Source organism: Fistularia commersonii, chromosome 33, assembly GCF_037954325.1.
Source record: "Fistularia commersonii isolate RoL2024-O1a breed Wild chromosome 33, RoL_Fcom_v1.0, whole genome shotgun sequence".
Classification (NCBI taxonomy): domain Eukaryota; kingdom Metazoa; phylum Chordata; class Actinopteri; order Syngnathiformes; family Fistulariidae; genus Fistularia; species Fistularia commersonii.
The window spans coordinates 4,970,114-4,987,078 of NC_141316.1; the positions used below are offsets into that span (position 1 = coordinate 4,970,114).

Sequence of the window (16,965 nt, forward strand, 5' to 3'; positions counted from 1 at the left end):
ATCCCAGCAGCTCATCATCATATTCAATGTGCAAGCTAAAATCACCAGCTGTGGTCCATTATGCCCATGAAGTACACGGAATGAAGGAAAAAAAATTAAGAGATTTTGAAATCCATTTCTCCAATGCTTCCTGAGTGATCTCCCTAAGGACAGTTAATGGCATTGCAGCAGCACTTTGCCAACAGGGTGAAAGGAAAAGAATCCAAAACAGAATGTTCCCAAAATCCACCTTTGCATTTAATTCAGTGCTTAGGCAGTATACAGTCAACGTACAAGATTACACATATCCCACAAAGAAAAATACATTTCTAGATAAATATATTTTGGAATTCCTTGTGATTTACAATCGGACCTGTATAAAAGTGGCACTTTTATGCACAATGCAACATTTGCTAAGACAAACTTGACCGGAAATAAAGTGAAGCATCTCTGCCTCACTGTGGCTACTTTTTACTGGTACAAGAAGGCCTACACACTTTACATTTAAGTACCTCACATAGTTATTGATGGTGCAATTAAAAGGCACTGGGATTGAAGCAGGGCCATGTCGCTAAACTGAAAGCAAACTGTCCACAATGGCTCAAGCAATGAATAATTTAATTTCAAAATGATGGCGATGTATCAAGTTTGGATAAATAATACAATCAGATACCTCCTTTCACGTATACACCACACTCAGATGGAATGTGAGAAATCAAATGTCATCTTTTGATACAGGGGGGCTTTCTTCAGTGGATTCACTGCAGGTGTGGGTTGATGGATTGGCGCATCTTAACATCTGCTGATGACATAAGATAATGATGATGATATTCATTCGAGACACACCAATGACCACAATGAGGATGCCAAAGATATCTGACTAAAACTAAACCATTCCTTTTAACAGACCGGTTTATGTTTAGGCCTGATTACTATTTCATAGTGCGCTTTACTTCAACTGATTTTTAAAACTTTTGTCTTTGTTATTTTCCACAGAGGGCAGATGTCTTATTTTTGAATGATTTTCACAGCAATTCAAATCAACCACAAGAGAGCCATTGAATCAGAAATAAAAACACCGAACCATGAAACTAAATGTGTTCCATCTTCATAAAATAGAAGACACTGACTTTACAATGGTGCTAAGAAGACACTCACTGTTTGGTACATTCAAAGTGTGGCACAGTATTCATGGTAGGTCATTTAGCAGAATACTCAGCATATAAGAATAATTTTGCACATATGACTGAATGCCAACATTTGATGTTTTTTTTCTAAATCGTCATGAGTTTTTAAGAGGAAACTTTGTAAGCACTGAAGTGAAACCGGATAATTCATATGAAGACAAACAGTACGGGAACCAAAGTAATCAGACTAAACGTTTCCATAAAGTGTGCAGACATACAGTACATACACACAATTTGCACAGCAGCTGTTCTACATAAGTGTAGTTCTTAATTCATGCAATAAATTGTACCAAATTTGACGCCCAGTTAACATTTAATCGAAGGAATTAAAAATCTAATACAAGAACATTGCTACAGCTGACGAGAAGCTGCTGGGTCTTCCTCTAAACTATGTCACCTGCTGCCAAACACTGTAATAGCTATTTACAGTGGTAAGCTGCTACATTTTCACACCACAATCAAGAGAGGAGACTCAAAATGATATTTTTTAATTTACAAAAAATGAATCTGAATGCTAATTGGCCAGGACATTTAGAGTCCTTTGGTTCTAGTTTTCAGAGTTTAAGGGGGGGGTCAGTATGACGGGAAAAAACCATTAAGAAATGCTCTTATGAATGCTACCATGTTAGCCTACCACTGTCACATAGTAAAGCTAATTGGATCTATGTTTGCAGGGAGTAGTCATACCGACATAAAGACAAGTTTAATTACGTCCTTAGAGAGTGAAAATGCATTATGCAAGGTAAATAATCCCTTTTCTCTCCATGCTCCCAGCTAAATAGCTACAAGTTTTGGATCTGTTTGATTGACTTGCAGGCAGGAATCAATTGGATAAAGGACAGTTTTTTTTTTTCATTTTTTCTCTTTCCGTGTTCACTGAAGTCTGTTATGTTTCATGAGGTCGTACAATGTACATGTCATCTCTTTTCAGTCCAATAGTGCTTGAAAAAGCCATTTCATCACCAGGAACTGAAAATACTGGCCATTATACCCAAAGCTCACTGCGTAACAGCAGGGTAATTTGATCAAGAACAGCTGTATCTTGTTTATCTTCAGAAAAGAAATTGAAATTTGTGCCTGATAATGCAAAATTAGAGTGACGGCAGAAACTAGGAAAGGTTTCAGAGACTGAATGTTAACAGTTTGCTAATAAGTTTATGTGGGATTTTTGTCTATTTACCCTTCAGATAATATTCCAAATGCACCTCATAGCTTCCGGGTCAGAAAATAAAGCAAAAAGCGTCAATAAAGCTCCTATTAGGGAAACTGTTCTGTTTTGCAAAAATGAAGCTTGCATGACTTTTTTACTTGTTGCTAGTTTAAAGATCTCTTTTTGAATTTACTAGTGAATAAACAAAATCCCTTCTGATTGACACAACAATGCATAAATGTTTTATGTTATTATAAATGTGTAACTTTATAAACTTGTGAACACGTTTTTTTTTTTTGTAAAAAATTAAAATCATCTAAACTTTTGTTTCTTGTTCAATTGTGCAAAGATTGCAAAATTGTTTGCCGCTGCCTAACTTAGCTTCTATTGAAACTACAAACGAACAATAGCAAACAATTCCCTCTTTAACACATTTGGCCCCTATAATTGTTAAAAAACAGGGAAGAAAATGCCGACCTGTAATGCCAGCTCTAAAACATGTGGCCTCCAACAAACAATGTGAATGACATCACATGACTATTTATATCCTGTTGCCCACTATTTTGGCCAAATGAGCAGCTGCCTCAGAGCTGTTGGGAACTAATTGCTGTGTCCCCTCAAGGCCAACCCAACATTTTGCTTTGCAAACATTTTTAACCACCTACCTTGTGGGCATGGGCTTCTTTAACACCATGGCTGTTTTGGTCAACAAATGTTGTTTGCTGAAAAATCTGTTACAAACTCAAATTCTAAGGTTCTACAAACTCAAAAATACTCCTCTGGTCACTTCTGATAGATGATATCCATATAGTTTTAAGTTTGTTTTACAGATCTGACTCTTTGCTGGACTTTTTAAGGGAAATTGTGTTGGATAAAGATTATCCAGCATTGAATGACTGTTCCTGAGGTGCTTTTTTTCAAATACATTTCCAAGGCATAATTGAGGTATGCACTTTCATCCATAACAGGATCTTTAAATTAATGCTGAGAAAGAACTGATGAGGAGATGCTTTTGGAAAACCTTAATTTAGCCTGTTTTAGATACTCTGGATGATGAGAATACCCAATAAATATGAAAACGAACCATTAATTTCCATTATCCCGCCCTTGAGTAGAGCGGGACAGCACGGCTCTATACGTTTCATCAATCTCAATTAGCTCTCCTTCTCAGTCCAACTTCAACAGTTTGATTCATCGAACGTCTGATTGGGTCCGCCCAAAATCACAAAGTGCCCTGATCAGTACTGAAGAATCCTCCTTCCTTCTTTTTCCTCTTCCTCAGTCTGTGAGACCTCCAACACACCGCGGCCACCAGCAGCATCAGTACACCAACACACAGCAGAGCCACTGACACCACTTTGGTTTGCAGCACAGTGTTGAAGGTGAAAGTCACCCCTGTTCCCGCCATCCCAATCACAAGGGATATCACCCCAAAAGGGAACACACAGCGGTACCAGGACTTTTCGGTGCCACCTGTAGCCTGTGCCAGTCGCTCTAGTGTGGGTAGTGACTCTGGTGGTTTGGCTGGGTCTCTTCCAACACTTCCCTCAGAACCATTCAAACCCTGGTTCTCAGAGTCCTGGGTTAAGGTGTTGGCCTCACTGCTGTTCCTGCAGTCCAGATCGGGATGAAGGACCGGGGCCGGTGGCTGGCGGCCTGAAGAGCAACCCATTTTCAGCGATTGCCCTTAGACTGCGATGTGAGTCAGCCGCGGGGATCCCCTTTGCACACGTCCGAGCGTTTCTGTCAGTGCTTACAACTCTTGAAAGGATTTCTCAAAAGCCGCGTCTTCCGCTGTCAATGCCACTGATGTTGCTGCTGCCGTTGCCCTCAAAATTACCCAGCATGTGCCTGGAATTAGAGAAATGGGAAAAGGAGAACTGAATAGAGCTAGAAATAGGATAATCATATACACAGGGAAAAAAAAAAAAGAAATGGATGAATAAATAATTAAAAAAAAATTGGGGAAATATCTCCACAGTGAAGCCGAAGATGAAAAACACTGAATGAGAAGGAAACACAGGACAGAAATGTGTTATTTTTAGCCACACACACACACACACACACACACACACACACGCATATACTCACAAGGACGAGGAGCAAACAGGAACCACTCAGGTTGTATTTCCATTGTCCATCAATGGGTGATTGTTTTTAGAGCAGCTTCATGTCTCGTGCAGCTCTGGGGAGCTGCAGCAGCAGCAGCAGCAGCAGCAGCAGCGGCGGTGGTGTGTATATATGTGTGTGTGTGTCTGTGTGTGTGTGTGTGTGTGTGTGGTGATGCCAATGTCTGTAGACTTTATAATCACAAGGAGAAGGAGGAGGAGCTCACAGAGAGTGGTAGATTCTCTGCGAGAATCCAATTGGCTCTCTGAGCAGAGTGATTTTAAGTGGGAGGGGCAGGTGTGACGTTAGCTGTGGAGCAGTCTCATTCAGGGATATTAATTCATTATTTATTAAGAATGGGATTTTCAGGTTGTTGGATTACGGTTATAAAACTGTCATGCACATGGCTGTGTGTACTGCGAGGAATGAAATTACTTCTTAATAGTTTATTTGGTAATGCGTGTGCAATGAGAGAGACAAAATGTTGTTGATAGTGATCTTTTCGACTGAGCTAATACTGTTACAATTGTTCTCTTTCCTCAAACAGGTTTCATCTTATCATTGATTTGATATCCGATTCGATGCAATCAGTGGGGTTAACAAGGAAAGAATTTATGTTGCTTGTTTAGCATTTTTAGACACACACACACACACCTAGACACACAACACATTTTTCTTGCTAGATGAGACCCCCAGACCAGAACAGTGTACAATCACTCTTCATTGAAAACCTTCAATGACTCTTTGGTGACATATATTAGTCATTCCTGTTCTGTCTACCAAATTTTGAGCTTATTAAAACAGTTTCATCTACCTGGGGGGGTCATTATTTGAACCTGTGATATTAAATCTGTAAAAATATGAGAAGCAAATGTTTTGACGCTGCAACAGAGACATGTAGATTTTAAATAGAAATATCCTCACAACCTTAACAAGGCTATTCTCTGCTTAACCTTCTCATACTGTTTCCCACCATCCCTCATCACACACGTCAACTGTGCTTCCCCTGTACAAAGAAATGGCACTCAGTGGCACAGTCATTGTGCTTTTAGCACACACACATGCAGCTCCCATATTTGTGCCCGTGTTGTTCATGCTCCCATTTCTCCTCTAGACAATGACAATGAAACAGATGAGCCAACAGCCATGCATCCCAAGGGGCAGCTGGTACCGCCTTTAAAAGGACATACAGTGATATGTATGTGTGCAAGCATCTGCATTGATCTCTGTTTTCACCATTGTGTTTCAGTCTCAGCACTGAAATTCTCTAAAATACACAGCTTGCTCTTTTTTCTTCCTCCGACTGGTTTGGTGTAGCTCTTTTCCACAGCTGCAGTGGCCATAAACCTCATAGAGAGGTCTTGCAAAGCTACAGTTTTGAATAAGTGCAGCGCCATGGGTAAGAACATCACCGATATCGTTCTGTACTGCCATGAATATTGAATATGAGGCAGAAGTGGTTTAATAAGAAGCTCATAGGGCCAAAGTCAGACAATTAACACGACATGGTCAATTGCATGTATCTGCCGGGGATGTAGGTGTAATGTAGCATGGTCTTTCTGGCTCCATTTTCAATTCACAGCTCCCTTTTCACGTGAGATCAGTTGAATGCCATTGTGCTCAACATTCTGGAGAACTTCACATACATTGAACATTAGCAAATGGAAGTGCCCTCAATTGGTGAAGAAATTACTGAAAGAACAACCCAATACGTATTTCTGGGATCAGGAAATTCTACTTAATAAGAATGTCAACGATAATTGTTTTTGACAGCTTGAGGAAAAATAGAATTTTGAATCGAGTGCAAAACTGAATGTGGGACCTGGGGAGGTTTTGTATGTGATGGCAGTTCCATGGGAAACCGTTATGTACGACAACAATGTCTGACATTTACATTGCCGTTGTGAAAGTAATAATCTTTTATTAATCCCTTTATTAATCCCTCGTGGGGAAATTCGTTCTAGGCAATGAACCCATCATGGATGAACCATGAGCAGTAGGCTGCCGTTCAGCGGCACCAGGAGAGCAGTTAGGGGTTTAGTGTCTTGCTCAACAACACTTCGACACACTAGGAGGAGCCGGGAATCGAACCAGGAGTGAACGACGATTGCACCACCTCTTGTGCCACGCCGCCCCGAAATCTGCTACATTTCCTGGATACATGGAAGACAATCTATTGACATCCATAAACTATTTTGAAACCGTATGCACCCATTATAATGATAAAAACATTTTATAGTGTCAGGCATTTATGATATTCTTTTTCATAGCTGGGCAAGCAAAGATAAATTTAATAGCACCAATTACAGCTAAGTTGCATAGAAATGTCCCACGAGTGAGTTCATGCTCAATTAATCGACATGCAAAATGAAAAGCAGCCACAGCCGATAACAATGTATCATTGATGACACTTCTTCTGCCGAGACATGTCAGATTATTTGCCGTGTCTATTGGGGCCAATCTGTGACTCAGCGGAGTGACGGACCGCCGCCTCCCCCTCAAAGGCTTTACTCACTATCCTCCCCTCCCCTGGGTCTTTATTTTGCGATGCCTCGTCTTTGTGCCAGTTTGGCTTCATTATGAGTTTTCACACATTTCAACCTTTAATCGTTTTATTTAAACACGATCACCGCAAGGCATTTTTGTGGTAATCCTACTCTGCCGTGTCCTAATCGCCCATATTAAAAGGTCTGAGTGGACAAACAGCCAGTTTTCAGTCAGATTTCGACCCTTTTTTCTAAGGCTTTTCACATCACGAACTGATGTCCAGCATATTCACCATAATCTCAATGTTAATATGATGATTGTTAATGATAATAATAGCACTGCTACTATACAATAATAACAATGGTAAGGTCAATAAGGACAAAGTAAGTCCAGCATGTCATGTTAAAGGAGGAAAATCTGCGTGGCTCGATCCTGCAGTCCCTTCATTAACTGTCCAGGACACGCTGACTCTTTGTAAGGATTGACCTTTATTTCTGCTAAGGGAACAACACTTAATGGTAGAGTGTGATTGAGCATCAGCTTCACAGCACATTTTGAAAAAAGTAAAATAAAAAAAGAGACACACATTGGTCATGTTGTGTGGAGCATTAGAAGTATGCCGTTAGTATTTTTAATAAAATTGATTTATATGTGTATCTATTGATTAAAGTGCAGTAATGCTTAAAACATTACTCATTTTTATGTATGTATATGAATATATATTAAAAGGGTAAGCAGCAATAGATTTTAAATTAAAAGTAAATGGATAAATAATGTAGTACAGAACAAGCCATAGCTTAACAAAAAGTACTTTTGAATAACAATTTTGCAGTATCTCTTCTGGTCAGGTTAAAGGAATTTAAGTTCATCTGGAGGTAAAACACAATTTCTTTGCATTTTAATGTCCATAAGGATAAGCCTTTCGTTTCAGCAATGTGACTCATTTTTCCATTTTGGCTCGGTTGTGATATTTCAGTACCGGTAATTGGGACCCAAGCATGCTAAGTTTTCATTGTTTAATTCTTTTTTTTATTTTGGAAACTAGAAAACTTGATCTGTGAGCTTTTATGTTGAAATGTGAATTGCTGTAGTAGCTCTGAAATGCATCTCTCCAATATGTTGTGTTAAAAGTATAATTTCACTCATTATCTACACACCCTCAAGCTAGAATATGATGGGGAAAATATTTTTTCAAGTCCACAGCACACTTCTGATATTTCGGTGGAAAGCAGTATTCAAACTTCCTCTGAACCAGAAGGGCCTGATCCAATGCGAGAAAGCAAAATCCCATCATCTTGCCGACATCGGCTTGTGCCAATCGTGTTCTGCGAGAACTCCCGATCTCTATGGATGTGCATACAGCCCAAATTGTAAGCATCATCAATCAACTTCTTTTGTTTGTCTTCCCGAGAGCTGGCTTGGAGTGAATGAGCAGCACAGAGGATTTGATTGCTTGTTTAAAAATTTTTGTTTTCCGCTTTTACCTATGAAAGGCTAGACTCAATTTTTTTCAGTTGTTTGAATATTCAAAACAAAACTCTGTGTTCTGTCAGCATGGAACTAAGCAGATAGTATTTAGATTTTCCGATATGTGTGAACTGCATCATAAAGGTTTGTAATATTTGCTGTTAATGCGTCAGTGACTCTTTTCTGTAATGTGATCGGGTGTCCTAGATGCTGGGAGCATATGATTCTCCAGCAAAGTTGCAGGAAAAACAGCTAACCATTTTAATGTCTAGCATGTTGACTTCCTCCAGCCAATACCTAGTTGCCCCTGAGGCCTCTCCTGAGGACTAATTGTTTACATCCTTGTGCTTACTGCAGCGAAGAGGTACTTTTCCGTGATGTTCTCACTTTAACAGACACAGAATAGCCTTTAAATAGCAAAGCCAAAGCTTACATAGCCGCCAGTTCAGAGGAAACAGTCACACGAGAGAGCGTTATGAGTGAAGATGTTGTTATGCCGTTAACTTCCTGCGGCAGAAAGGATTATTACCAAAGCATGTGTGTGAATCTGTTGCGATTGCAAGCAGGATACTCCTCTAACAGATAGCCCTCCATATTGTTACATTGTCAATGTTGGGACAATATTGTGAACAAAGGTGGTGGGATGGAAGGAAGCAGGGGAGGAGGGGATAGGCGCTGTAGAATGATCACACACGCTATTGGCCATTACCCTTAGTGCATCGTAACAATGAGGCACTGTGTTACTGTAGCTAGGCATGCAGAACACACACAGGATGCACTCACTCAGATTTACACACAGATCCTCCCACCATACATTCACACATTCAAACACGCAAATGTGCATTTTGCAGGCGATGGAGAGGAAAATCATTGATGTAGGAGAGTCAAAACAAAAATCAATTAAAACTTATTCCTTACAAAATTGGTTATGCTCTGACTCAGTTTTTGAAGAGACTAAGCAACAATAGCAACAACAAAGCATTCCATTTATCTGAAAAGCAGAGAGGAACAAATTATTTTCCTTATTAAGGAAACCTCTTAACTAATAAAAAAACATTGCCAATTAAACATCTGAAAATGTAATCTTATTGAATCTATTAAAATCACATACGTACATAACCTAGTAGTCCTCAGTTATAAACACAGAAGCAGACTGGAAGGAAAACAAAGCACAGCCTGTTGTGACAGGGATGACATTTAAATTCAAATTCTATTTAAAAAAAAGAAATAAAACAATCATTAAGTGGAGCGATTATAATTAACACAAGAGTTGACAGGAGAGTATGAGAACACTGGGAGCTGGGGCAGGTGTAATCTCACTTGAATTTATGACGGTTGATTACTGCTGTGACGATAAGTATTTTTTATAAATGTTTTATAGCTTCGGCTTGACGACAGTGGCTTGAAGCATTGGTGGGGGCTTGAGAGGGGTCCTGCTGGGTCAGTGATTTTCTTGATCGTTTACTGGGATTCTGTACACCTCATTTTTAATGTTGCTGCACTTAATCAGATTTTTCCTGTCCTGCATTTTTGGCAGAGAAATAACTTCCTTAAGAGCCATTATTTTAAGCTTTTGCACACGACCTGAAACAACCTGATAGGAAATTCTGCACATTGACCCAAAAATCTTTAATGTCATTACATTATCACTCCTTGGATTGGTTTCCTTGGATTATCATTCATTTGATTGGAAAACTGTTCTTCTTTTCCACTTATCCACTTTTATTGAAACATCATTAAGGTGCAACACATCAGAACAAGGGATTGACATGTCTTTAAATATATCAATCAATGTCATTGTCAAGGCTGCTGCTTAGTGCTCACACACCTGCTGACAGCCAATGCTGCAATGCCAAAAAGATCCTTTATTATAGATTCAGAGACATCTGGCCTGAATATACAGATTACACTTTTCCTCTGCAGAGATAATGAACATTTATTTGGTCATTGTAAAAATCACAGATTGCAGTTTTGCCATGAATATTGACTTTCTGTCTATCAGTTCTTTACGTCCGCCAGTGTTTCTTCAATTTAACTTCATAACGTGAATTTACTTAATCATAGCTTCATGTCATTAGTAGCTTCATTGTTTGGTTAATATTGGCTTTTTGTGTATTCAACATCAGTGACTGAATGAATGGATAACCTCTTCCATGACTTTGTATTGTATTTTTTATAATAAAATATGATTGTCATTAGAATCATTAGCATCATCATCATCATTATTTTTTAGAATCACAGTTGTTACTATTGTTAGTAGTAGAATTGGTGTTTTTCCTGTTTTTTTCCACTTTCCACTTTGTGTGTCCTGGTGTATCCATGATGCTATTTTGGTTTTGTTTTTTCTTGAGACCCCGCTATCCCACCTCCGACCCTGTCCAATAATTTTGTTGTCAATGAAAAATATTCACAGGAAGGGGTGCGAACATTAACAGTTAACACAACAGATCAATAATTGGATCAGTCTACATGGTTTAAAACCTCTTTTGTTACTCATAATGTTACAGAGGCATGTAAATATATGTATTGCATCATTCGATATGATATGATGCAGAAATATAAGGAAATCTATTTTTTTCATGTTCAGTAAAACCGTAAAATCTGGTAACATGTGAGACTAAGACTGGTGTCTCTCCAAAGCAAGATTTACATTTCTTTTTTCTGTAAGTTTGAACTGCTGAAAGAAAAGCACAATCTGTATTATACCCCAGAAATTACTTGGTGGCACTTAAAGGTATCAGAGGGGCAGTGAAGTCATACAATATAATGCTGAGGAAAACAACATCCAATATTCGAAAGATATTAGATAATAACATTTGAATTACTTATGCATGAATAAAGCAATGCAACTCACTGTGTGTGTATGTGTGTATATGTGTGTGTGTGTGTGTGTGTGGGGGGGGGGGGTTGTTTAAACTCTTAATTGTAAAGAGCAACATTAAGATACTGGGAAAACAGTGCCACCATACCAGTTTCCTCTTCATGGGTATGAAACTTTGCTGTTATAATCAGTGGGCTTCAATATAATACCATGTGTGCTCCAATTGAAAAGTTATTTATTACCAGCCAAATATAAACCCTCATACTTGCAGTAGTAAATAACAGTTATGTTATTGACTAACCAACATAGCTTACAGACTCCACCCAACCCCTTCCCGCTCATGGTAATGTTTTTTAACCAGTTCTAATGAGTAATCATGATGGATAAGTGGGCTGTAATGACCATATCGATTGTCAGTTCGGTTTAACGCCGTTGTCTGGTTCATCTTTGCTCGATGTTAATCTAGGTTGTAATTCTTCCTCTTTCCCCTTTCAGCTGTTCCCTCCAGGGATCGCCCCAGTGACTCATCTGCCTTTATCTAACCCCCCCTCTTCTTCGAAAAACCTTTACTGTCACATTCAGTTCATACATACAGCAAAATTTCATCACTGCATTAACTTTTCCCCACTGCTGATGGATGAATCACGAGTAGAATGTTCAGGGAGCGCAGTTAGGGGTTCAGTGTTTGCTTAACAACACTTTGACAGAATTGAACCAGGAACATTAAATTCCAAGGATGACAACTCTTAACTCCCTGAGCCATTTTAGTGAGTTTCTCAAACATGCAAATATATATTTGGTGCATATTGTGGATGTGTTTATTCAAATACTTCTTTATGTGACCTCATCAGCATCAAAAGCTTCTACTCTGATCATCCTCAATACCATATCAGCCATCATGACATAAAAATTGTCCTGTGGTGATGCTTCTGTACTAATAAGGGCCATCCATGGGGGCAACTGTTGGTAGGACCGGAAATTGGTGCTTTGGGCATGACGCTGGCAGGTTTGTCATTTCTGGAGGTTCAGACTGTCCGGCCCATCTGGCAACAACCGATGCCAAAACGTATCGGTCGGACTTGCCAGTTCTGACGCCCACTCTCTCTGTCTTCAACATATTCAGACATACTCAGGATAATATGTCACATTTTCCTATTGTCGTTGCTCTTTCTGCATTAATCCATATCACCATGTAATTTAAAACAGAATTATGTAAGGTTATGTAAGGTTTATTGAATTTCGAGATGGGCATCTCTGTATTCTCAGAATCCATTAGTTAAGAAAAATCTCTGGGGGTCACGACCAGTTTCCAGAGTTTGTGTTTGTATGTGTGTGTGTGTGTGTTTGTGTGTTTAGAAAGACTGCAATCAGCTAGTGCCATTGAATTAGCTTGTCTTCCTGGTATCAATTATTGCATCATAAAGATCATGATTAATTACAAATAGAAACATAATATTCTTCGTCTATTACATTACTTTCATCAGATATGTAACTCTCGGGACAGACTGAGAGCAAATAAGTCATAGAATCCTTCTCCGAGGCCCAGCCTCTCCCATTTTTCCCAAATCCAGTTCAGCAAAGACCCTTATTACTTGCTTTACCGAGAATTAATTACCAGTGTAAGATAACATACATTTGAGTCTTTGATTATATATGAACCAAAAAATTAAAAGATAGCCCAAAACTGCATTGAAAAGACAAGCAGTCAAACCTACCATGCAGAGTTTTTTGATTATTGATGCAAATGTTGATGGACCTTTAGTTTAGTGGAGTTTTGATTCGCGAACCAAAACAATTTTCTATATCAATAATTCACCACAAGCTGGCAACAGTGGTATTATAAAGGCCATGAAAACAACATCATTTGTGGTAAAAAGTAAAGTGACCAATACACAAATTATCCCATATGAATAAATAATTACACTAAGCCATCACATTAAATTGTGTAATTGATAGCGTCTTCTTTATTTGTGAATGACATGGTTGAAAACAAGCTAATCATTAAGCCTTATCATCATCATGTCAACCTGCTTTACCATGTTGTCGGGGCGGGGGAAAGAACTGCTGCCAATTTTATTGTCTCCCTGTTTAACTTGTCATTTCATTGTGCCTCCAGCATATTTCCAAGACTATTAAAACCCCTTTCATGAGACTGACTGTTTTTTTTTTGTCACACAACTTTGACATTATTTGACACAGCGTAGGGGTACCTACATATCAGTGACAGAAAAGGTTATTGGGTCAGAGGCATTATAATAGTGTCAACTGGTTTTTCGGTATTGATATGTGGAAGTATTTGGCGATACCTCGATGGGCAGTCAGTTCATCTAAACACCATATACCAGGTGATGGCTAGTTCTTTTGTTGTTTAGTCACAAATTTCCTGGGTCAAGACTTTCTCTTCTGCATCACATAATGGACTTGAGATATGACAATGAAATTGTTGATGTTTTTCGTAAACCTAAGAAAGGCCCACTCAAACAGATCATTTGTCTTCAGATAATAGCATTTTGATGTAAAAGACAAAAATGTCTCCTGCTTTTTTAATTCCCCCAGACCGCCTCGCGACATAGATCCCTTTTCAGATCACAAATGGGCGTGACGACTCAGACGACAAACAGAAGATTTCCAATACCAAAATCTCGACATCCATTGATAAAGAATTGAGGAAAATGATCGTCTAAGTCTACATTGTCTGGATATAGTAAAGTGTGGCATTGCAGTTGCACTTAATAGATTAAATGCGTCACCAAAAAATGTTCTTCTGAATTAAGTCTTTAAATCTCTAAAGTGGGGATTCCCTCCACCAAACATTTTAAATAACTATGCTTTACTTGTAAGGAGCGCACTCCCAGAGAAAAATGAAAACATAGTCAATTCTAACCACAAGGAAGAGACAAGGGAGAGACCCCGGGAGACACATAAAAAGTGCCCTTATTATATTGAATCCTTTGAAACGAAAGCATTTGGAGGTGATTAAGGCTGTACAGAGGATTGCTGGGAGTCGCTGTCCAAACCACCAAAGACATCTTCATCACCAGATAGAGAAAGAGAGCCAACAGCATCATGGAGTACCCTAACCGCCTTGCACGTGCACGTTTCTCTTCAGGGGAGGGGCAACTTCTTTGTCAGTGCTGTTTCTACGGTGCCGCTCCTCTGTAGATTTGCTCAAATGACACAATTTCTACCTCACTGAAATTTGCACAAACCAAAAATTACCCGTGACCCCTGTTATTTGAATATACAGAGTGCCTTACCATGCCCACACTTATTACCTCATGCTTATTTTGTATATTTTCTCTACATTCTCTTCCTACATTTTGTTCAAATAGTGCCTGTCTATTGTTCATATTTCATATACATCTTTATCACATTTTATCTTGTTTTCCTTCTACTGGCTGTTTAGTGGGCCTCAACTAACACATTTTGTTCCATTCTCATCAGAATGCAATGACCTCAAAGAATCCTTGAGAAAAAAAGTGGTAAAAAGACGAAAGAGATGAATACTCGAGTATTCAGAATTTTTTAAGAAAGAATAGACAGTTTGTTTCAATTTATGAATTTATATCTATGTCGAAATATCTTTTCAGATGTAATCGTAAGGACAGATAATTCATCAGTTTCATTATTGAAAGAGGTTGCACCAAAGCTTCAGCTCATTACCGAAGAACCAAAAAAAGGAAAGGACTTATTGATGAATCAATTTATTTTTTTCAGGATGGAATCATATTACAATAAAATTTAATGATGTTTTGAAACAGAAAAGAACTCAGATAAAATGCAATCACTGTGAATCATCGACGCTTCTATCTTGTAAACAAGACCAGATCACCAAGTGCTCAGAAAGTGGAGGTGGCAAAAATTCAGCAGGTGGTTGATGAGGTCAGAGTGCTGATAGATAGGTAGTGCACGACAGTAGGTCTCAAAGACAGAGAAACAAGATTGCGGTGTTATTTAAAGAACAGCATGGGGGTACCGTTTGGATCCGGCTGTATGCAGGAGGGTCACTCTTTAAAATGATGACTTTACACTTACCGAAATGCAAAATGTTCAACGATACTGGACAAAATGTAGACGCTAATGTCGATCAGTAACGGGCAAAAAAGCAGGAAATGAGTTAAACGTTTTCACCAAACTGTTTGCTTGGAGTGCCAGAGTGCTGTCAAGGCAACAGAAGTTGATGGGAGAATATGCTCTTTGTTGTCTACCCAGTCATAGAGCAACGTTGTAGTCCAAAAATAGACACAGAGTTACTGAATCCATGATGTCGGGTCCTGGAGAAGGAGCAAACCTCATGAACAGAAAATATAGTTCTGTTATGGTACTTTTCCACGACATAGTTACATTTCAACTCGCCTTGACTCAGTACTTCTAGTACCTGCTCTGGTTCGGTTTCATGCCAGCTGAAATGATGCTAAAACGGGATTAAATAGACTGTCAGTCATTGATATCCCTGAGAATATTGTTCCTGAGTGCAGTGCTCGAGTTCACCATTCCCTCCATTGTTTGTGTGTAGTGTATAAAACGACATCACGGTATTTTTGAGCCGCCAAGCTATAATGACCCTGACCACATTGGGGAAATAATATAAAGTAATGGAAAACCACCCAAACCAAGCCGGGTTCAGCTAGGTCATGCTGGAGCCTTGTAGTAGAAAACTGCCTTAAGCACCTGATCAGGAAAGTACTGCAATGGACTAAATGAGTTTTTTCAATTACTTTCTAGAAAGCCCATTAAATTTTTGTTCCTTTTTTCATACAATGCCACTGTTTTTCTGAATTAACTTTTCTCAAGTGTCTTTGGATTACCTATATTTCAGCATTACTTTCAAGCGCCCCCTGAAATACAAAGTTTTACATATGGGATTTCTTGAAGACAAGAAAAAAAAGAACTGAAACAAAACAAACAAATCAAAGAAAACCTCTTAGTCTGTACCTTGTTCATAATATTACTATTAACCAAACAAATTCCATGTCAAATTATGAGTAGATCTATTTGTCACAATATAACAGTAAACAAATTATACAGAAAGCATGAAGACCATGTCAGTGTGTTATTTCAAGTGTTTTTCCTCTTCAAAGTGATCAGCTCTATGGTTCAAGCTGAATGTAGGCTGTACAATAAGGTGCAGAAAAAAGTAAAGAAAATGTCAAAAACCACAGACCATTCAATAATATGAAGGGGTAAAGGGATTAAATCATCTGAACCGTAATTTACATTGTAAAGTGTTGTCTGACACTATTTTCAAAGTCTCTGATCCAGAAGGGACATAGCTTCAGATAGGGCTTATCTTTTATGGCCTCATCTGAATAAAGCAAAAATTATTTCATTCCTCTCAAAAATACACCAAAGTAAATTGAGTGAAAAAACTCTCAATCTGAAACAACAAAAGAAACAAATAATTAAATGCTTTACTCAAAAACCATATGTCATGTAAAAAATGAAGAATGATGAGAAAGTCCACTTAAAAAGGTAAACATTTCATTGGAGACACATGAAAAGGATCATCGTGTAAGTAGGGAATTGAGCAAATGTAACAGAGAAGAAGAAGAGGTTAAGAAGAACTCTTACAAAGAAAATGAATACCATCTGAGAAAATGATGTGACAACCATCTGTGGAAGATGGGTTAGACAAATTTACATCATTATATTTCTAAATGCATTCTGGTGTATAAATGTCAGTTCAGAAGAATTAGCTGAGGCCTGTGAATTCATCAACAGCACAGCAATATGAAATATGTCCTCAGAATCAAGGCTTGCCATAT

At 38.5% G+C, this 16,965-nt stretch overlaps 1 protein-coding gene across 1 annotated transcript; it reads right to left on the reverse strand.

Annotated features, from left to right (window-relative positions):
• Positions 1-215: 215 nt before the first annotated feature.
• LOC147214744 (transmembrane protein 100-like) lies at positions 216-4,599 on the reverse strand. Its single transcript, XM_086140816.1, has 2 exons — positions 4,408-4,599; positions 216-4,167 (listed from the first exon to the last, which is right to left on the reverse strand). The coding sequence occupies exon 2, from the start codon at positions 3,986-3,988 to the stop codon at positions 3,539-3,541; it is 450 nt and encodes a 149-aa protein (XP_085996942.1). The 5' UTR covers positions 3,989-4,167; positions 4,408-4,599; the 3' UTR covers positions 216-3,538.
• Positions 4,600-16,965: the final 12,366 nt, after the last annotated feature.